This window comes from Necator americanus, chromosome V (genome assembly GCF_031761385.1).
Source record: "Necator americanus strain Aroian chromosome V, whole genome shotgun sequence".
In the NCBI taxonomy this organism is placed as follows: domain Eukaryota; kingdom Metazoa; phylum Nematoda; class Chromadorea; order Rhabditida; family Ancylostomatidae; genus Necator; species Necator americanus.
Window position 1 is genome coordinate 12,243,014 of NC_087375.1, and position 22,063 is coordinate 12,265,076.

Consider the following 22,063-nt stretch of genomic DNA (forward strand, 5'->3'; position numbering starts at 1 on the left):
AACACCGATTTACCATTGGTCTGGAATTCTCCTCAATATACAATCCGTTTGGGCCCTTTGGTTGTTCCGTGGTAACCATAGCGACGGCGGCGCTTTCAGACGAGTCCTGCTTTTCGATAATCGAGAAAATACAATTCTATCTGTTTTACCATTGAACCTTCTGTTGAACCTTCTTTACATACACTCAGCTTTTTAATTTCTTATCATAGAAAACATTGCAGAGAAGTTGTGCCGACTGGCTACAGTATTGTAAAGGTATGAGGCCCAAACCATAATTCGAAGATCCCAATGCCTCCGGTGACCAATTTTGCAGCAAATCCACGCTATGCGCAGGAGCAAAACGATGAGGTACGGCAGTGAAATTTGTATTAGCTTTATTCAAAAATCATTTAAAGTCTATTACAGAACGTTCTTCTCACTATTCTCCCATTTAGGAGCTTTTTTTTATTCTTTAAGTTTTTTTTATCACCTCCTAACTCACTTTTGTCGAGTCTCATCGTTGGTTTGTCTACTACACTTTTCATCTAATATTGGTTTACTCTGAATTCCTTCTTTTACTGAACTGGTTCCAAGATTTCACTAACTAAATTAGTCAGTTAAATTTTAATTAATTTCTACTTCCTTGCCTAGACTTTTCAACAACCAACTAAATGAATATCAAACCACTTTTTCTGCTTTGATTAGCTATTTTTCAGAATTCAGTAGAATCAACTTACGTAGTTTTTATTGAAATATTTTTCAGTTACGAAATTTCGCCTTATCCATACTACTCAACCTTGATTACCAGCTTTCTCTACATATTGTATACTCTTCCATAATATTCGAGTTTCCAGAACTCATCGAAGAAACCGACGGGTCACAAAATCGTTGTCAATCAGTCCAAAAAAGAAACCTTCAGCGTCCTTTCTGGTCTTAGAGGAATCCAGAAACGACTGAAAAATGCGTGGACTGTCGAGGCGTTCGTTTTCCGTTCACTTGATACAAATCGAATACATTAAATACACTTTAAGCAGCTAGTCAAAAATTACCTGTGCGTGTAAGGTGACGAAGGTGAATCCACATAACCACTCCCCTGTTCAGGGATTACTTAGTTCCTAACAAACTAAAGTACAATACTATACAATACTATGCATGAACATTGAAAAACCGACGATGAGTGACGGCGCGGCACCGTCGGCCACCGACGCTTGCTCATAACTGCTCACAAAATGGAAACTTCAGGACAACTCACATATCATTAGATTCCCCGCCTTGATATCTATACAAAAACCGACATACTGTTGGGAAAGGAGCAAAATGACCCCAAATATGCGCAAAAAAGCAATAATTGGAACCTAACATAGCCTAAGGTTTTAGTTGAAAAAGTGCTCAGAGACTCAAACTTGCACATTTGATCAGAACAGCAAGAAATAGTTGTAGGCGAGTACTTGGAATTGTTGATTTGTTATTATTCACTCATTGTGCGTCATTTTTAGTCATTTTAATTGTTGTATAAAATAGCGGTTCGTCCTTACTTTGAACGTTTTTTGCAAGGAAAGAAGTTGTCAGAACAGCCTATAAAATCGCGGTTGAGCACAACTATTCCTGAATTTTACGAGATTTGTATTGCATATAGACAGACGAAACCCGCTCGTAACCTAGAGTATCGCAAAGTTTGAAAATCCCACTTTTCGTCTTTTTCCTTTCATTTCATCTCTACTTTGCACCTCCATTAATCACCAGAACAGAGTTCAAATCGAAAGAACCTAAGCAGAACGCTTAAAACAGATAATGTACATTAGTTTATAAGGTTTGTTTTCCTCTGAATAGATTTCTTCGCTCTATTATAACACCTTATTTTCATAACATTCCATAGGAAGGAAGAGTATGAAGCTTACTATTAAATTTTATGCAACTATTCCAATACTATGCTCCTTAATTTACAAAAAATCGAGTTCGCCACAGCATTTCGAGTTGAATGATATCGTTATCAAAGCTATTCGATTTTTTTCTATCTGTCTTCGCGGCCCGGCTATTTTCACACCTCATCCAAGGCTGACCTATTGCACCACTGGCAACCACTGCTACAGCACTGGAAGGAAACTTTGTGTGGATGTCGACTCCACATTTTGCTCCAAGAAATTCAAATACGTACATGGAACGGAAAAAAAAATTGAACACTTCACTATAATATCTAATAACTTACATATATAATATATATTATATATGTATATATAATAACTCGATTTTTTGTAAAGCAAGGAGCATAGTATTGAAATAGTTGCATGAAATTCAGTCGGAAATTACATATTCTTCCTTTCTATGGAAAGTTATGATAAGAGGGTGTTATAAGAGAGCGAGAAAATCTATTCAGAAGAAAACAAACCTTATAAACTGATGTACATTATGTGTTTTGAGAGTTTTGCTTAGGTTCTTTCAGTTCGAACTCTGTTCTGGAGACTAACGGAGGTGCAAAAAGATAAAATGGAAGGAAAAAGACGAAAAGTGAGATTTTCAAACTTTGCGATACTCTAGTGTACGAGCGGGGCTCGTCTGTCTATATGCAATACAAATCTCACGAAATTCAATTTAGTTATGCCGAACCGCGATTTTATAGCCTGTTTTGACAACTTCATTCCTTGCAACAAACGTTCAAAGTAAGAACGAACCGCTATTTTACACAACAATTAGAGTCGCACAAATGACTAAAAAAAATAACAAATCAACAATTATAAGTGCACAACAATTTCTTGCTGTTCTGACGTCGTCGGTTTTTGCATAGATCTTAAAGCGAGGAATCTAATGATATATGAGTTGTCCTGAAGTTTCCATTTTATGAGCAGTTATGAGCAAGCGACAGTGGCCGACGGCGCCGCACCATCACTCATAGTCGGTTTTTCAATGTTCATGCATAGTGTTGTAGGTGATTTTCCGATGAAAAAAAAAACGCCACATGAATATTTGATCATTTCTGAATATGTTGCTGAATTGACTATCGACAAGTTGCATTTCTGGATAATTACAGTACTTCAACGCGAATATTCCAAGATCTTATACGGATCCCAGTGAGCACGGTTCTTTTTGTTCTCGTTTATGGCACATCTGTGGGCGCTTTCAGAAAATGAAAAAAGTACAACGAAGTTTAAAAATGGAAAAAATACGGATAGGGTGATGGAAAACCAATCGAAGAGCAAATCAGCGAGGTAAAACACGCTATAAATAAGTAACGATGGGAAACATTTGGAGAGTGTGTACTCCTTAAAGACGTCACCCCACGAATCTGAGGTGGTACGGATTTCAGGTGGAACATTCGTATATGAGATCGTAGATTATGGAGGAAAGGGTGATTCATTTCTTCCTAATTGCCGTAAAAAAACGGCCCAGACGATACGGCTTCGAGCGGTCTGGCGCGCTATTTTCTACAACGAGTTCGATTGGAGCGCGCCAGCCGTGTGCACGCACCGCATTTCCCAGCCGGTTTTTATGGCAATTAGGAAGAAATGGACGGAATCACCCTCCTCTCTCAATAATTTACTATGTACACGCATACGAATACTCCACCTGAAATCCGTACCACCTCAGATTCGTGAGGTGATGCCTTTAAATGATAGTATCGCGATAGTGAAGGCTATATAGACTAAATCTCAGAATTGTTCGGCTAAAAGTGTCCAGGTTTAACCGAATCAGCACTCACTCTTTATGTGAATCGAAGAGTTTCCCAATAACAAGTAGAAATTTCTCCAGAAACTCCGATGAAATCACCGACGGAACGTTTGAAGGAGTCCGAGCATTCATTTTACCGCATCCGAGAGCAAAATTCAACATTTCCGAGGTAAGAACTCATTTTATTATCTTACTGATGCATATTCACCCATTGTTCCTAGAAATACTGTCTGATTTTATTATGTGACAAAAAAAAACAAAAATATGGAAGATAGAATGATATATTTGAAATTCTAACAATTTCGGAACCACTTTTTAGACATTTCTCTGTATCAACTGTCAGATATTTCCTCTTCGCCGGACTATCTCCAGAATTTCAGATGGAATCAATTGGACGATTCCTTACGAACGGTGGAGCTGTGCTGGTGATGCTTTCAGAAGGTGGAGAACAAGAAGCTGACACAAATATCAACTTTCTACTGGAAGAGTTCGGAATTGTCGTTAACAACGGTACGTATGGATAGACCTTCTCAGGTTTCATGCCTTGACGGTTCATGTACCTTGATTGGCGACTGCTGTGCTTTATACGATCACTGTGAGATAGGAATTACCTCGCGATGCAAAAAGCATTACTACCGCGCTGCAGCAGTTGCGATGCGGTGCGGCTGGCGACAATAATGCCAGCGTGAACTGTAAGCGACGTTTAAGGGCTGATTAGTATTTTCCAGCAACGTTACTTACTTGTCATCATGCATATTGTATTGAAGCATTTTTTCATAGCAACTATTACAGACGCTGTAATTCGCAGCATCTTCTACAAATATTTTGATCCAAAAGAAGCCCTAATCTCTAACGGAGTACTGAACCGAAGCGTAGCCGTAGCTGCTAAGAAAACTGTGTCGACAGATCAACAAAGCAATTCTCAGTGAGTTGGTTGATATCCAATAGATAGCTGACCTTTCAGCTACTTCTATGCCAATTCTTTTCAGGACCATTTCATTCGTCTACCCATATGGCGCCACGTTGTCAGTAAACCGACTAGCGACACCAGTTCTTTCAACAGGCAGCGCTTGTTTTCCTATTGGAAGACCAGTGGTTGCTTTCCATGAAACTGAGGTTGGAGGATTTGTTTCGGAAATTAATTGCAGAGAGTTTAGTGAGTATCATACAGCAACCTTCTTCAGAAACCTCTGTGGTTATTTTAAGAAACTAAGGGAGCATTTTTGCATGTACAGACACTGGCACATATGTGCACTCTAGCAGCCGCAACGCCTCTGCAGCAATTTGCACTTGCATTTTCTTCCCCTAACACTCTCTTCCTCCTATCGCTCTAATCAAAAACATTTTGCTGACGTCCTATGAAACATAATACACAGAAGTACAATTTAAAAAGAAAACAAGTACTATAGAATCTACATGCGAAATTTCCTAAATGTTTTAATGCCAAAATCCCTGAAATTTCCTGAAACAACTGAATTTCGCAGAAACTGGAAAGTAAAAAGAGTATCTAAGTTTTTCTTTATTAAGCTCTAGTCCTGCCTCCGTACACACAGCAAATGTTTAGACTGCTAAAGGTAGACTAGTGGTTTGTGGATCCGTGCACATGTTCTCTGATCAATACATCGACAAGGAAGAGAACAGCAAACTTTTTGTAAGCTTTAACAACTTTCAGTCTATTTAAAAAAATTATTTAAAGAAAACAAAGCAATATTTTCGAAGATCTCAGAGAAATTTTCTCTTTGCTTCAGGATTCCATCATGGAATATCTCTTGGAAGGTTACGAGCTGAACAAAATAGATGCCACAGAACCGGAACTCTCTGAATATGTTCAAATACCCGATCATGTTAAACTTTCAGATGAGCTTAAGGTTTTTCTTTCTTTGTGATACGAAAGTTCCGTCCACTTTGCAAGGCAAACATAATTCAAACAAATTCCAGGTTTGCATGGAAGAAGCGGATTTCGATCTTTCCGTTGCTTCTGATTTCATGAAATGTTTTGATCAGTCTATCATATCGTTTGACTTAAATGTCTGGCCTAAGGTACTGAGGTAAGATTTTGAGAGTTTCCTAAGAAAATTCCAAGATAAACTCTTTACAAACAGGTTACTAACACCAACACTGAGAGAAGTATTGAGAAAAAAACAAGTCTGATAAGAACACTTTAGGGCATATGATCAGTTGCAAGTGAAGGCAGAGCCGTTGACTCTTATTGTGCCACAATTTGAGGTGCCACTTCCTCCGCTCCTTCCTGCAGTAAGTCTACAGTACTTAAGTGAAGCAGAGAGATATTCAAGAGTGGCCTCCTTTTTTCTACAAAAAAAAACTCTCTTGTGGTTTCGGCGCGTTTATCGGAGCAAACATAGATCTCGGCGATTATTCGTGCATATGTGCGTTTGAATCCACAATAGAAGAACAATGCGCCATAGTGAATTCCTTCTCAATCACTACAAACGTATTTTAGTGTAACGTGGAGAGAATCGACTTCTATTATTTCATAGCCATCCAGTTCAAATCAATTCCTTGAGGTCTTCCCGCCCACTTTCCGAGAAGTACAACCACCAAAATTGGAGTTGTTCGACTTAGACGAAATGTTCAGCAGTCAGGAAGTCCGTCTGGCACAGTTAACGAATAAATGTGAGTGATTTTCATGGTGAAGGTACGTTTTGTAGATAAAAACTCATCTAATACGTGTGTTAGTAGAGCTTATATACCAGTGCTCATGTAGCAGTACTGATCATATGAAACTCACCAAGAAGAAGTGCAAATATGTGATAATGTACTCGTATTACACTTTTTCTTACAAACGTATAAGAGTAACGAAAAAAAGCTATAATATGAGTAGTATTTATTTATTTACATTTCTCATTGGCGTGTCGCAAAGCAGAACTGCATATTATATTATTCAGACAAAGAAAATAGTAAATTCTCTTGATTCGTTCCTCTATCAGGTTAATTGAACAGACTATTATTTACTACCGGTCGACTATACCATTTCTTTCTCTACTTTATTGGACTTATAAAAAATATAAAGATAATGTATAAAATAAAATAATAAAAAGTAAAACAATGTATAAATATAAAAATAATGAAAAAATAAGTGATAAAAAAATAAAATTTATTTGTTTGTTAAACCTACTATAATTTGTAACAATAGTAGATTTTTCCCCATTTTTTTTTTCGGAAAAAGTGTAAAAGGAAGAAAAGAAAAAGTAAGTGTATTATTTCCTTTCTTACAACTATCATGTATTATACGATTCATACAATCACAGTCCAATGTATGCGTACGGAGTGGAGCGAAATCCAAGCATTACAAGTTAGGTATCATAGAAGTACACTGACGAATGCAACTGCCAAAATTCTTGCTGAATTGCAGAAAAATTCTTCACCAAAATGAGCATCCTTTGGTAATCAGACCAATCGAGATCGCAAACCTATTCGGACGTATTCGGATCCGAATAATCGAAAGTCTCAGCATACAGAAATTGGAATTCGAATATTTTTTAAAGATAAGTTTTGCACGTGAAGCATTCTTTCGAATGCTTTGCAAAACTTAAAATAACCAAAATTGGTTCCCATTTCAACTATAATAGTTACAATGGAAAAAAAGAAATCAAAAGCTGATGTTGAATTCATGCGAAGATACCGTGACTCGAAGTGAGGAAAATCGTTCTAGGTGAAGAATCTGACCTCGAATTCTATATTCTTGAAGCCGGTGAGATTCTTGGAATAGCATCGATTCTTCCGACAAGTGAACGCAACCCAAAGCGAATCCTTGAACATGTTCTTGGTCAGCTATTTGAGTTCAAGAAACTGGGACAGGTTAGATTCACACTTCAGTCGATGCAATAACTGGAAACTTTTAAAATGATTTCTTCTTACTTTCAGGATGCAGAGTTCACTAGCGCATTACTTTACAATGTTCAAGAGCCTGAAGAGGGAGAAGAAGAACAAATGTTCTCTGATTTGGAAGAATACGATGATCTTTAGCAAACTTTTTTTATGCCTCAGTTTCAACGTGTAGTCAGTTTGATAAGTGCGAGCTCCTCTTCAATATTACATATTTTATCAATGTTGACAATAAAATCCAATAAGTAAATGATTTTCTCTTAGTCGAGTCTTTAACTGGAACATATTCGACCATGTTCTTCATGCTGCCCAAAAACAGAAACAGGAAGAAAGTGAACTTTTCTTACTGCGAGACCATAATGTCAAAACTATTCTGCGAAAAATCATCTGGAAGTACATGGTTCATTACATATCTTTCATTTACTTTGTTTGTTCAATGCTTCCTTTGTTGTTCCAATGGGTCTGCCATGCTCCGGGTTTTTCCAGAGGATTGGAGATGGATTTCATTTTTAGATCGATAACTTGTTTAATCCGCACTCATAGGAACCCAGGACACCAAAAAATAACCGGAAAAATTTCCGTTGCGAAATTCCTTCACGTTAGACTGCGCGCAGAGTTCAGAGCCGTGCGGGCTCGCGATTTGGCGGCTCTGTGATTTTGGCGGTTATTGAGCGTACTATTGTGAATAATCAATAACCACCAAAACCGCAGAGCTGCCAAACCGCGCGCCCCAGTGGCTCTAAACTCAGCTGGCAACATTACTGGTATTAAACACCTGGTACGAAACGATCAATTCTATGGAATCGTAGAACTGCTTCAAGTATTTTGAAACAATGGGTCCCATTTTCAAGATTTTTAATAATACCACTATCTTTATTCTCTGTAACTTATTCTCGATTTTAAAAATAGACCACTTAATGCACAACATCGATCTCCTACCAGAATCTTTTGGAAATTGCTGAAATCTTGCTGACTTTTTTCACTTCGTCATTTTCGTTCATTTTTAGATCATTTAGCAAAATTCTTAAACTCGCCATCTGTTGAAGTTTAATACTTTTATCCTTGTTTGTATAATACGACACCTCAACAAAACGTTTCTGCATCATTATTTTATGCTCTAAGCAGTACGATGAGGCTAAATGCATGCAGACACCTGCTTAAATAATAGTAACAGTTCACGGGATCTGACGTAGAACCTTATCCTTCTTGGTATAATGGTGGCGTTCGTCTTCTTTCGCGTTTGCATGTTATTCTATCTTAACTGGTGAGTAAAACGACGAGAACTCTGCCTAATGCTTCAGGATGTTTTCAAATTCCCAGAAGATCGAATGAATATAGATGTAAGATCAAGCTCAAATATGTTCTAAATGAAGAATATTCAGAGACTTATAGTAAACTGACTGGAAGAAGACATCGACGAGATCTTCCATATGTTTCCTTTTTTCTTAAAAAAAAGAGCGAAAAAAAGCTTCATTTGAAAAAAATAGCTTTAATAATTTCATGGCACAAATTTACGGGGGTGCTTTTGCTTTGAAGTTTTATTCAAAACTGAAGCCGATCGAAGAGAGCACTGCAAGAAGTTCGAAGTCCGGCTTTAACCGGACGCTCAATTCCAAAGAGAAGAAACGATTTGACCATTTTTTGCTCTCAAGTTTCTCCATTCTATGAAAATAAATTCAGAATCGCAAATATTAGACGAACATTTTCTGACACTGTTGTTGAAGACACTTTTATTTTTCAGGAGCAACAACAATTCTATTCTTTTCCTCATGGAAGATACGTCGTATAACTATTGGGTGTTATCCAAATCCTTCTTTGTGGTCTTCAAGAACGGACGACGCCATATCGGCTAAATAACTTCACTTAGTATAGCGTACCCTCCATTTGTTTAATTTACTACCTTTTTCACTTCTTCCTTCTTTTTTTCTTCTTTCTTCGGGGGTTCATCCTTCTTTTTCTCATCTTTCTTAGCTTTCTCATCCTTCTTCTTTTCCAATTTCAAAGTTACTTTTCGTGCTTTAGCGCTCTCTCTTTTAACAGCACTTGAGAGATCCGCACGCTGCGTTGAGCGTGTAATCGAACCTTCAGTGTGTGCTGTTTGTAGAAAGAAACATATAAACGGTTAAAGGACACTCTACCGGGACTCTGTGTCGCTTGTTCCTCTCCTTCTTCAAACACATTGCTGACAACAGTCTTCACCATTGGCGAGAGGGCCACAGGATTTACTATAGCTGGCTGTATCTCGGAGGGGTCGATCTGAATCATAAAAATACACCTTCTTCTGAAGGAAATACTGTTCTCTATACTTTTGACGGTGGGGAACGACGAGAGGAAGCAAATTCTATTCCATTCCTTGATATAAAAGGATAAAGCCTCGGACGTGTGCATCAACCCAGATGGGATGCGCTAGCGAGTTCACTTCAATTCCCAATTTTTTGGGGTTTACAAACATGTAACTGGCCTATACAAAGAACTGCGGGGCTATCCTATGGGTCAAGTCAGTGTTTTTATCCTCCCAGACAGGTCTGGTGCTAATTTGTCGTTCCGATTTATCGAAGGATGAAAGGCCTGGGTGGCACTAGCGCGGTCCCGACCATGCGGCCACAGCGGACCTCTCACTGACTGCGCTACACCCGCACTTATTTTTAATACCCCAATCCCAATTTCTAATTTCTTTCGATATTTATATAAGAGAGTACACGAGCAGTCTTTTACTTTTCAGTAGAGGTAAAAAGACATCATTTTAGGGAATAAACACTGCAGAGTAACAAATAACCACAGGCGGCAGTCTCCATAGGTGAAAAGTGAGATCGGTCAATCATAGATGTGATAGTCTGAGCCGGTGCTCTGACCCCTTCACTTTTGAACGGTTGGCTAAAACACCCCTTTCACTTGAGCTGCACCCCAATGAGCTAAACCCCCTTCACCTGAGGAGGGTCCGGCTTCTCCATATCGCATCTATGCGGTCTATTGCTTGCTTTCGTTAACAAATCAATGTCTCCCAGTTGGCAAAACACCAGATTTATGCAGAAAATGAAAATCCTCTAACGAACCATTGGTGGACGATCAGGGAAACGCTCTCGCTGCTCTTTGAGGGCTTGAGTTACAGCATCATTGACGCTCACAAACATCCTATTCTTTGGCACCTTCTGATAGAAATCGCTAGTTTCAAACAGTTGTCGCACAGCTACTGAAATGAGTCGTTGAAAAGCACTCAGCCCTCATTGTACTCCTCTACTTTCCAGGAACATTATTCAAACTTACTCAATTCCATACCAGGAATTAGGAGTTGAAAAAAAAATCGAAACTCATCAGAAAAAACGCAAATATAGTCACCTTTACAGTTCGCAATCAAAACAGTAATATCAATGGTGGCATAGTCCGCAAATGTTTGAGCAATAGCATCCTTTCCCATCAAGTCTATATAGGGAATAGTTGAACAGTCTAAATTATCACTTTATTGTAATAAAATCTAATAACTATAGTAGAGTCAAAACGACGTGAAGCACGTACGCGGCTTCTCTCGAGGCGCTTCAGTCGAGCGTAACGGTTACGAACGTGATGAAACCCTCGCTGCCACCCGCTGCAGTTTGCGACGGTTCCAACTGCTGCCTCCACCGCGTAGTTTCGAGCGCGTACGCACCGCAGCTACACTCGTGATTCATGTCGTTTTGACCTCCTCCCCGACAATTACGGCCGGATGGCACTTATGAAACGTTGCGCATGTCGTTATTTTTATCCGAAGGAGTGCGTCAGTAACAACGCACACCAACTCTTTAATCCTCCGAAAACGAGACTGGGGATGAGCACAGGTCCTTGCGCTCACAAATCCGCTCACCTACGATTATGTGCGTAAGCTGGGTTACTACATGTTCGGTTGGATCCTCTTTCACCAACTCTGCAGACGCATCAGCAAGACGGCGTCCAACCACGCGCAGTTCTGCAATTTCCAGTTTTCGGACAACACGCAAGAAAAATTTGAGAGTATTTTCATATAAAAAAGATACGATGCGACACTTACGCATGTCAGAGCCGGCACCGACTTTTTGAGCCTCAGCGCTATCCTCCATCGAAACTCTAGTTCTCTCTGCAGCTGCTTGTTCAACCAGCTTTGATTTGACTAAACCAAAACAACTAAGAATGAAACAATTATGGAATAGTTGGAAAAGCCTTATTCGCCAACCAAGCACTGGATTCAATCCACAGGCGTTATGAACGCTTAGAATAAACAGCTCTGCATTGGCAAAATATAGTGGTGCATCAAAACGAAAAACCTTTATTCCTGTAAAGAGAACCATGGAACAAGTACCAGTATCATCGACCTTCCTGATGAAATCAAAGAGGACGTCAATTGTTGTGATTGGGATTGTTGATAGCATTCACCTGGAATTTCTTCTGCACTGCGATAATGACCTAATCCTTTGAAATCCGAAGTACCAGGAATTCGTCCCATGCAGGTACTGTCAGCCCTAAGAAAAGTATACGTAACGATATTTCATCTTCTTTTGTCATGAAAAAAAATCAGACCATTGTGTCCGAAAGACTACTGTGAGTAAGGCGAAGACGATCCCAATAATAAGACCAGTATTTACGTTTATTAGAATCACGGAGACGAGAGTTACAAAAAATATCATCTAAATACAAAAAACAGCAGTTGTTTGCTATTATGACTCATACTTAAATTTCCCACAGCACTTACAAAGTCCACAGTACTCTCTTTGCACAATCGAAATCCTCGTACGATCTGAACGAATAGATCTTTCATTGCGGCGACTATGATACAAGCTAGAACAGCCTGAAATTTTACGTAGTCCACTCTTATCTGTGCGAACATAACCATTTTCTAGCTTTAAACTAAATGTGCAGTATTTTAACATCCTTTGCGAAAGTGCCAATTGATACTACAAGGCTATAAAGCAACATGCTACTTGCTTTTGATTCTAAATGTCATTTATTCCGCATACCTTCGGAAGATGATAAATAAAAACTCCTGCACCGTACACAAATCCAACCATTACTGTGCAACACACGATTGTTGAGAGCTGTAAAAACTCACGGTTTTTTTTTCTTGACTCTTGCCCTTGTTTAAAACATTGGTTTCCCATTTGCAACCAGAATCTAGCGTTATTTCTTCTCTATCGTTATACATGGGACAGTAAATAATGCAGGATATTTTGATGAGAGCATGTATTCATTATAAGCACGTCACGAGCGATTCCCAGATATATTGTTTGAGATACGCTGCCAAAGCTCAAACCTAATAATCCCGTTACATTCACTGCCAACGGGTGAATTCCTACATATTGTTTTCGCTACTTTGTGGAACGCCGTATTACGCAGCTTAGTGTTACGTCCACAATGAAGAATTTTCAAGCCACAAATGAAATGTTGGAGTGATCAGAGTCTCGGAACTTTTGAAATCGGAAATAGGAATCTCTAGACTAAGACTGTAAAATTATGCATACCTGACTTCTAGTTCCAAATTTTACTTGCATCATTGTTCGACCAATAGAGGACCCACCAACAAAGCATCCGAAAAAAGACGATAATGTGTGCATTGCACCAAGTGCAAACCATTCCTAAAACATTGGCTAAACACATTATAATAGGTAGAAATTGTTTAGTTTAGAGCCGCCAACGAATAAGGGCTAATGGTGAAAGTACGAAATTATCAAGAGTGAGGTAATCAAATACCTGGTTTGTATCGATCTCATAGTGAAACTTTTTTGAAACTAATTTAGCAAGTGCAATGTGAATAACGAACGAAATGATAGCGACAGTGATGCCCTGCCATACGAGATCACCAGCGAGTTCAAAAGACGGCAATCGTGGACTGGGGAATCCAGATTCTACCTGAATAGATGACTTCTTTGCAGTGTAGCAGGAATGGTATGTCCCACCATTTTTTTCACAATGTTTGCTCATGGAAGTTCAAGAAAGGTAGGTTTGAAGCAACTTCATAATCATTAACACTGAGAATTTTGGGTAAAATGTAGTGGACGGGTGGGGTGGGGACTCAGTGCACCCTTGTTTCTGGAAGCAAATAAGCAAATAACTTCATCAATCGGGGCTCTAAGACTTAAACGTTATTCTTAGAGGATCTATGACATGTAAGCTAAAGTTACTACGAGAGAAAATTAGATAAAACGTCGATAGGTGAGGACCGGTTGAGTGCCCACCCCCCCTCCCTTCAGTCCCGCTAACTACATTCTCCCCGGAATTTGGCCATAAACGTAGGGTTTAGGCAGGCGACTGCAACGTGTGCATGATCGAAGTGAGGTGGTGGAGGACAGGAAGAGCCTGTGACAACCAGGGACATACACGAATTGCTGCGGATGCGTCACGGTCGACGAAGCAAACAAGGGTATGCATACCTTCCCAACAATTGGAACGTTGATTTGATAGCGGGTATCTTGCGATAAGAAGACGAGAAGAATAGAGAAAATGACCTTAAAGCAGTGATTTATGACCGTATGATGGTGGTAGAAGTCACGCTTTATCTTGACATATAACCACAAACAAACAAAGGTGCTTACTAAGAGGAATTCCATGGGAAATTTAACGTTAGTCCATTTCTTGAGAATAGGATCAATAAAATAACTGGAAAACAACAAAAGGAAGAGGCCTATAGCAGAAACCACAGCGCTTTGTACTTTTATTGTGTTTATCCTTTGAGAGAAACACATATAAAACTGTAAAAATAAAGACTGAACTATTTGAAGGCAACATGTGTAGTCGGGTCAAAACGACACGAAGCACAGTGTAGTTGCACGAGCGGTCGCGCTGCAGCAACGCGGCTTTTGACCGCTCGCAGATGGCCTGCAAGCGGTTTGCTTGGGAGTTGTTTAGCAAATTTTGCCAGGTGGGTGAAGTTATCTGGATCAGTATTTGCCGCTATTATTCGGTTGTTTTCATTCTTTTTGCTTTTCTTTCTAATAATTCGTTTTTTTATGCCTCTTTTTTTCCATTTTTGTTATACTTGCCGTATTTGCTTTTGTTATAGAAATCCATATTATTATTGTATTTATTTCCATGTTAGTTTTGTTCTTTTAAATTTTAAATTTTGTTCTGTTCTTTCTCTGGGGAGGGTAGTCGAAAGAACAAAAAAAGCAGCATTAACATATAAATAAATACAAATTTGAAACGAATTTTAAAAAAAATGACCAAAAGCAATAACTTAAGAACATTAGAGATGCAATATGCATCTCTATAACAAAAGCGGACACGCCGAAAATAACAAAAATACGAAAAAAGAAACATGAAAGACGAAAAAATTTCAAAAAAAAGCAAAAAAAAAAATGAAAATAAGCTGGGATTTGCTATCAATATCGATGGTAAACTACTCGGGTGAAGTCACTTGGCAAAGTTTTGCAAATTGGCAAGCAAACCGCTCACAGGCTGTCTGCGAGCGGTCAGAATCCGCGTTGCTCCAGCGCTACCGCTCGTGCAACTATACGGTGCTTCATATCGTTTTGATCTCAAGCAAACCCTGATTAGCCCAAACGGTTCACTCGTAGGCGGGAGTCCATCGACCCCTAACAGGGATTTGAGTTGTGAAGTAAGGACATGTACTGCGGCTCCGGATGTAAGACCTGTAATTACGTCTAGAATTTTCCCTTAAATCTGTACCCTCAACCACAAAACAGTCCTAGCTGGACACACCTTGAACCAATTGATCAGACAGCCAAACTGCAAGCAGCCCGGCATTCAAGAGCCCGAAGAAAATCTGGATTTATGGGATTAGTATAGCGAATTTGAGGATTTTTTCATTACCAGTCGCTATTGCATAGTCAGGTTAAAACGAAGCTTACTGCAATAGTGTAAGCGGCTGCGATCAAAACGGCTCGGTGGTGCGGTTGAAACCGAAAGGGGACCTTCGCTACCACTTATCACTCCTGTCCAAGTGAGGCTGCACGCAGAGTTCAGAGCCGCGTAGGGGGCGCGGTTTAGCGGCTCTGCGGTTTGATGATTATTGAGCGCAAGGTTGCGAACACTCAATGACGATCGAAGCGCAGAGCCGCCGAACCACGTCGCCTACGCGACTCTGAACTCTGCGGGCATCCTGAAACTAGCGGTAGTCCCACCTCGACAACAACCAGCCTCCTACGCAAATGCACCGAGCTTCATCACGTTTTGATCCTACTATAGCGCACCTGCCATAGTCCCACTACAAAAGTGAGGGATGTAGAAATGCCAACTGCATCTTCGGGAGGTACACCTGAAGATGCAGTTTTGCAGCATATGAAGGTCGGATGATGAGTATTATTCGGAGCGGCTGAAAAATAACATCAGGAACCTCAAGAAATGTCATAGAAGAAGCATCAAATACCTAGAATCTCATTGCCCGGAGCGAACCGCTCGACAACTCCGCCTACCATCAAAGCAGCAATCGCAAAACAACCTTAAAGTATGTTTAGCATAGTTTTCCTACGAGTCTGTTAATTTTGCTATACCTGGTGAATTATGTCGTGAACTTCCAAATATTGCATACACAAACGGACCAAATGTTGCAGTAATTAAGCCGTATATGGGCGGCACTCCAACTAGGTATCCATATGCGAGAGCTGAAATCAATCCAAATCATACTTACCTGTAGTTGAACTCTTTCTAAACATTAGAACTCTTTCTAGACTTTCTTGGTATTTTAAAAGATTCAAAGGTTTCTCTCCCCCAGGAATCCAGAGGTTGCTATGCGGTTACATTCTAGTCAAGAAAATCCAGGAACATTTCCGTCAATCGTGAAGCAACAGGATGATCCGGGCTTCTGCAGCAAGGACGCTCACCGGCACCAAAGTTGCAGCCATGTATAGTCGGATCAAAATGACATGAAGCACGGTGCATTTGCGTACGCGCTCGAAACGGGGTGGTGGAGGCAGCAGTTGGAACCGAGGTGGGACCATCGCAAACAGCAGCAATGGGTAGGGCAAGCAAGGGTCCCAATGCGCTCCTAACCGCTACGCTCTACCGCACCATCTCGACAGAAGCCGCGTACGCAATAGCACCACGCTTCATGTCGTTTTGACCCCTATGTAGTTCAGCTGAACGACCTGAAGCTACTGCGTAGGCGGCTGCGATCGAAACAGTGTGTTGGAGTGGCTGGAATCGAGGGAGGACCTCTCTAGGTACCACTCATCGCTGCTGTCTCAGTGAAGGTAGCGATGATCCCACCTCGATCCTAACTCCTAGCTCAAATGCGCTGCTTTAAGAGCACCCGCTTACATTATTGCATCAGGCTTCCAGTCGTTTTCACCCTTCCATAGACGCAAGTACTTAACTATGGACGGATAACCACAATACTCGTTAGGTCGAAAGAAATAGGGCCTACGGAACCTGCATGAGGAAAAGGTGATGTAGGATGTGTGACTAGGAAAAACTCCCTACTCAATGAAACATCTGGTCTTCAACGATAACGATCTCACCTTGAGGAAGAGACATGATTGATAACATTACTCCTCCGAGTACGTCTGCTCTTAGATCATCCCTCCAATTGTAAGTCGGCAACCATTTTGTTATTGGCACTCGTCCCATTAAAAAATGTGCCCAGTCGACGCGTCCCCATTTTAAAACCTATGTATGCGAAGTTTGAATATGAGATAGAAATAAAAACATATATTCAGCAACATCAACAACATAATATGGATCCTAGCACAATAATAACAATAATATACAACACAAAATACCGTCAAACATCAAACAAATCACGAATCACCAACAATTATAAAGTCAAAAATCAACAAGCTTCACCTAGCCTCAGATTGAAAACACCCTCCACATACAGTCGGGTCAAAATGACATGAAGCACGTGCAGTTGCGAAAGCGACTGCGCTGGAAGCGGGTGGAATGGAGATGGGACCATGGCGAACTGCAGAGATATATGGCTGTACCGAGGATCCTCACACGATCCTAAACGCAACGCCCCACCGCGCCGCTTCGAGCGCAGCCGCTTACGCAACTGTCCGTTCTTCAAGTCGCTTTGACCCAACCTTAGTTGAAGAGACCTTAGCAACATACTTGTTTGAAATGCCAGTGAACCTTCCTTCCAAGTGTTAAGTCCACCCTACGAAATCCATAGTGTTTGTCAAATAATTGCTGGAATAAGTTCACACATCACAACAGTGCTCAAAAACACGCCATACGAACTCTCAATCGGTGCACATTAAATCTGGATGCCCAGTCGCATCTTCTAGGTGCTTCTTGTTTTAGTAATCAATTATTAGTTAATAACTAACACCCTCTCCGCCTGGTGCTGCGTTTACTCAACGACATACCGCGATCGTCCGGATGAACGTAAGCACCAAGTATTAGTACAGTCGGGTCAAACCGACCTGATGCTTGGTGCTGTTGCGTAGGCAGCTGCGCTCTAAGCAGCACTACGCAGTTAATGACACTAGGATTGTTCAACTGGTCTTGAAACGTTCCATTTTAAAGTATTCGACCATTCCATGAATAATGTCGTATTCTATAGTCCCTCCATTTTCAGAGAATACAATTCAGCAAACCTTTAAAGGACATTTTATTTTTGAATTTTAAGCATATCTCTGAGACATATTTTCTTCCAAGTCCCTCTTCCATCTTGCCGATAACCTTACAATGTCCTTCTTCCGAAAACCCCTTATCACTTCCTTATCACGAAAATCACTTCTCCTGTGCAGGAGAAAAAATCCCACGACTTATGATATCACTCAGAGTGCTGTTGAGGTTGAAGACATCACTCCACGAATCTGAGGTGGTACCGATTTCAAGTGGAGTATTTGTATACGCGATGGGAGACTATGGAGAGGGGGGTGATTCCTTCCATTTCTTCCTAATTGCCGTAAAAAACGGCTCGGAAGATGCGGCGCCGCAGAAGGCTGACGCGCTCCAGTCGAATTCCTTGTAGAAAATAGTGCGCCAGAAAGCCTGAAACCGTATCTTCCGGGGCGTTTTTTATGGCAATTAGGAAGAAATTGACGGAATAACCCTCTCCATAGTCTCCCATCCCGTATACGAATACTCCACCTGAAATCTGCACCACCTCAGATTCGTGGGGTGATGCCTTTAAGACGAAAGAATCACTCCGTTGACGATCATGTAGATCATAATGCAGCATTGCTCTTAAAATTTCAGGAAAACGTTTCGATCTTGCGCGGAACAGAAATCGTGTTCTCCTATTAGACCGATGTAAAAGAAACTGCCGATGGGTATCAGCTCTCATTTATTAGAAACGACCGATGCTAATGGCATTACTTTTTTAAAATGTTTTTTCGCATATTTAATTGCTATTTGTTTCGACATTTGAATTCTTGGTTGTTGTTTATTTTATTTAAAAACGCTTATATTTTTCATCCAGATCATGGTTCACCAAAAGTTTCCATCGCTGACATTCTCCTGAATCATGCAAGGAATAGCGGACTTCTTGATTCTATCGTAACACGGATGAGAGAGAAATGTACTGCATACGACAACTTTACGCGAGAACGACAATGGCTGAGCGCTGGCGAAAGTGCTATTCCAACCCCAAGGCGCGAAATTCACGGGAAGAAGAACTTATTGTCTGTAAGCTGAAACAGCAAGGATTTGGTGTACTTTGAACCACTGGAACATGGAAAAACTGTCATAGCGGACTTGTATGTTCATCAGCTGGACAGAATGTGCAAAGCTATGAAACGCCAGGGTGTGGACAGGACTTCGATGGAGCTCTTGCACGACGATGCTAAGCCGCATGCTGCGAAAATCACACAGCAGAAAATCGAAGGATTTGGACGGGAAGTCCTGCTTCACCCGCCATATTCTCCTGATATGGCTCCAAGTTATTATCGATTATTTCGCTCGATGCAGCATGTTTTGAAGGAGAAGCAGTTCAGGAGTGATTATGAGGTCGTGACAGGGTGAAAGCTATTTTGAGTCCCAGGAGTTCCAGTTCTTCGAAGATGGCGTTCGGTCTCTTCGCGTTGGATAGAGGAAAGTCATCCATGCTTATAGTGAATATATCGATGAATAAAGATTTTTTGCTTCGATGTTATTTTTCTTTTGACTCTACCGTCAAATCGGCAGTCTCTTCTGCAGCACTCCAATATATTATTCGAAATTTTATATAATTTTATGAAAAACCTGATCAAGCACCACTCTTTCAGGTTCGGCTTCCTGTTTAAATGCTCCTCTTCTTTCATCCTTATGAACATTTCTGTAAAAATCCGTTTATTTAAGGTGAATTCAACTTTAAATGAGCTGCAGAACAATTTGTATGTACATGCATGTGTCCTCGTGCATAACGCTCATATACGTTGTGTAGCTCTGCGGGGCGAATATAGTATGTGGCGTAGCGTAAGACAACCTTCATAGTTTTGCGTCATAAGATGAAGAATAGGGAAGCAACAACGCGTAGCAGCAAACGCAAGCTCGTTGCGAAAAGCGAGGCGATGTGTGATTGCACACTTTCTGTAGTGCGCGGTTTCGCGCGGAAAATCGAGAGCGTCAAGCTGGTCCTTTTCGTGAAGGCAAGGGTTTCACCACGCTTCTAGCCGCTACGCTCCACCGAAGCGCTCAAGAGAAGCCGCCTACGCAATTTCGCACGTGCTTCATGTACTATCCTTACTATACTATACGTTTCCTGCCTCACCGCGAGTGTGTTTCCGCATCGCATCACACCACTTCGGGGGAGGTCCCAAATGGCCTTAAGGTTATATACCGCCCCCCCCCCCCCTCGCTCCGCCAATGTATAGCCCGCCCAAAAAGTCTTTTCCGTGGCGCGTTCCGTGGTCGAACGTCTACACCAACCGTGCACCATCGAATGAGCATCCGACCATGTGGGCGCTGCAGATTCTCAACAACTGTGAGCAGCTCAGAGAAGCGGCGGTCTTGACCCTATCGTAAACTAAGACTTTAAGGATAAAAGATAAGGTGCACAACGTCGACCAATCCCTATGGGCATGCGCCTGCGTGTTCGACCTCATTCTAGGATTCATTTGAGGTTTCATGAACATGCGTGCGGGTTTACCTGCGTAAGAGGCTGGCTGATGTGTCAAGTCAGCGTTTTAACCTTTCTAGACAAGTCAGGTACCAATTTATTGAACCAGAAGAGGTGAAGGGCTTAGCTGACACCAGTACGGAGTACGGATTCCAACCTCCGATCATTCCCTCAGCCATGGTTGAAACTCTTATCCACTACGCTACACCCTTCCCTATGGGTTCATGTGAAACTAACGACTCACTGCGCTTTTGAAAATGATTGAGAGATTGTGTCATCCATTATATCATCGAGGCGTAGTTCTTTGATTTGGTCTGGGGGATCTAGAAGATGTAGGTATGAATCGGCGAAATCAATCGATAGATAAAATTTTGAAGATTGCTCACACAGCTCTTTGCCTTCTGGACTCATCGATTGTGTGCTCTGTGACGGTGCCGTGAATGTAGATGCCAAATCTTGTTGTATCGCATCCTTACGCTCCTCTTCCCTTATCTTCGGCTTATTCTTCTCACCAGATTGATCACCAGTAACTATCGTTACATGTCTTCCCTTGGCGACGTCGTCACGAGCTGCCTTCTTGCCTTCTTTTCCGTTCCTCTTCTTCTGATCCACCAGCAATGGCTTCGCTTCATCTCCTTTCGCAGCCTCCTTTCGTACCATATTCTAAAAAAATGAACCACACCCGTTATTCGCATTATATTTACAACATAGTCACATCACTGAGCATACGTCATTTTAACATAAGGCAAGCCAGGATAAACAGATGCACTGTGATACTGTGATAAGCCGACAGATGAGCTCATTGTACCGCCTAGCATATCTACTTATCTACGATCAAGACCTCCCGAACCTGCAAAGGTCGGGGAAAAACTTATCACAGTTACTTCACTCTTTTGAATGCTTATAACACATTGTTGAGTAAGAAGTACTGTAGGATAGAACGACGCCTTTGAATTACCCCGGCTGGATCAATTTAAAGCATATCACGAAGCCGACGTGGTGACGGAACCCGCTTGAAAAGCAGGGATGGGTTGTAGATTGCGGAATTTCTCCCTAATCGTCGTAATAAAAACGACGTTTAACACCTTGTGTCTTAACGGCGATTTCAGTTGCAATGCACCACCTTAGCGCACGCGCCGCATCCACGTGCGAGCGGTCGAAGATCAGTGATGTCTTCTCTCCAGCCTATTCAAATAAAACCAATGAATAAACTGCTAAGTTGACCGGAATGTGTACATAGAAAAGCATTCTAAGGTATCTCCTAGGAACCAAAGATGTTCCTGCTTCGTTATTTTACGACGATTAGGGAGACATGAATGGAACTGCTCCGTCTCCCGCAATCTGCATACAACCGCATTTCTAGCGAGAAATCATCCCATTCTTACTACAGAGGACTTCCCTCATGAGTTTTCACAACTTCCTCTGTTTCGAAGTGTCGTACCCACTCTATTTATGCATATCTGAGTAGTTTCAGTTGTGAACTATTCCCGATCGAAGGAAGTAGACTATAAGCAGGGTCACGCGTATGATGCGATTCTCCCGTACGGGGGTCGTAAAGGGAGAGGATTGTAAGGGATTGTGCGGTGAACAGTGGTAAATGGAGAATAGCATGAAAACTAGGACAAAATA

At 41.1% G+C, this 22,063-nt stretch overlaps 2 protein-coding genes across 3 annotated transcripts; one reads left to right on the forward strand and one right to left on the reverse strand.

Annotated features, from left to right (window-relative positions):
- Positions 1-288: 288 nt before the first annotated feature.
- RB195_013635 (uncharacterized protein) lies at positions 289-7,629 on the forward strand (the record flags this gene model as incomplete). 2 transcript variants are annotated; one of them, XM_064203547.1, is made up of 13 exons in its annotated part: positions 289-348; positions 834-958; positions 3,724-3,811; positions 4,023-4,152; positions 4,435-4,567; positions 4,632-4,758; positions 5,207-5,293; positions 5,391-5,510; positions 5,581-5,690; positions 5,808-5,895; positions 6,168-6,276; positions 7,316-7,461; positions 7,528-7,629. In XM_064203547.1, the coding sequence occupies 13 exons, from the start codon at positions 289-291 to the stop codon at positions 7,627-7,629; spliced, it is 1,425 nt and encodes a 474-aa protein (XP_064059427.1). The 2 variants fall into 2 exon arrangements, with proteins under 2 accessions (XP_064059427.1, XP_064059428.1); XM_064203546.1 differs by lacking the exons at positions 289-348; positions 834-958; positions 3,724-3,811.
- Positions 7,630-9,277: 1,648 nt separating this feature from the next.
- Positions 9,278-21,094, reverse strand: RB195_013636 (uncharacterized protein; the record flags this gene model as incomplete). The annotated part of the gene is made up of 26 exons (XM_064203548.1): positions 9,278-9,337; positions 9,389-9,570; positions 9,627-9,744; positions 10,542-10,678; positions 10,825-10,932; positions 11,327-11,428; positions 11,510-11,608; positions 11,672-11,770; positions 11,872-11,957; positions 12,016-12,122; positions 12,188-12,283; positions 12,453-12,530; positions 12,954-13,067; positions 13,183-13,341; positions 13,863-13,937; positions 14,025-14,180; positions 14,977-15,080; positions 15,151-15,214; positions 15,642-15,763; positions 15,818-15,889; positions 15,942-16,052; positions 16,908-17,055; positions 17,500-17,577; positions 19,579-19,651; positions 20,679-20,757; positions 20,821-21,094. The coding sequence occupies 26 exons, from the start codon at positions 21,092-21,094 to the stop codon at positions 9,278-9,280; spliced, it is 2,901 nt and encodes a 966-aa protein (XP_064059429.1).
- Between the last annotated feature and the right edge of the window lie 969 nt (positions 21,095-22,063).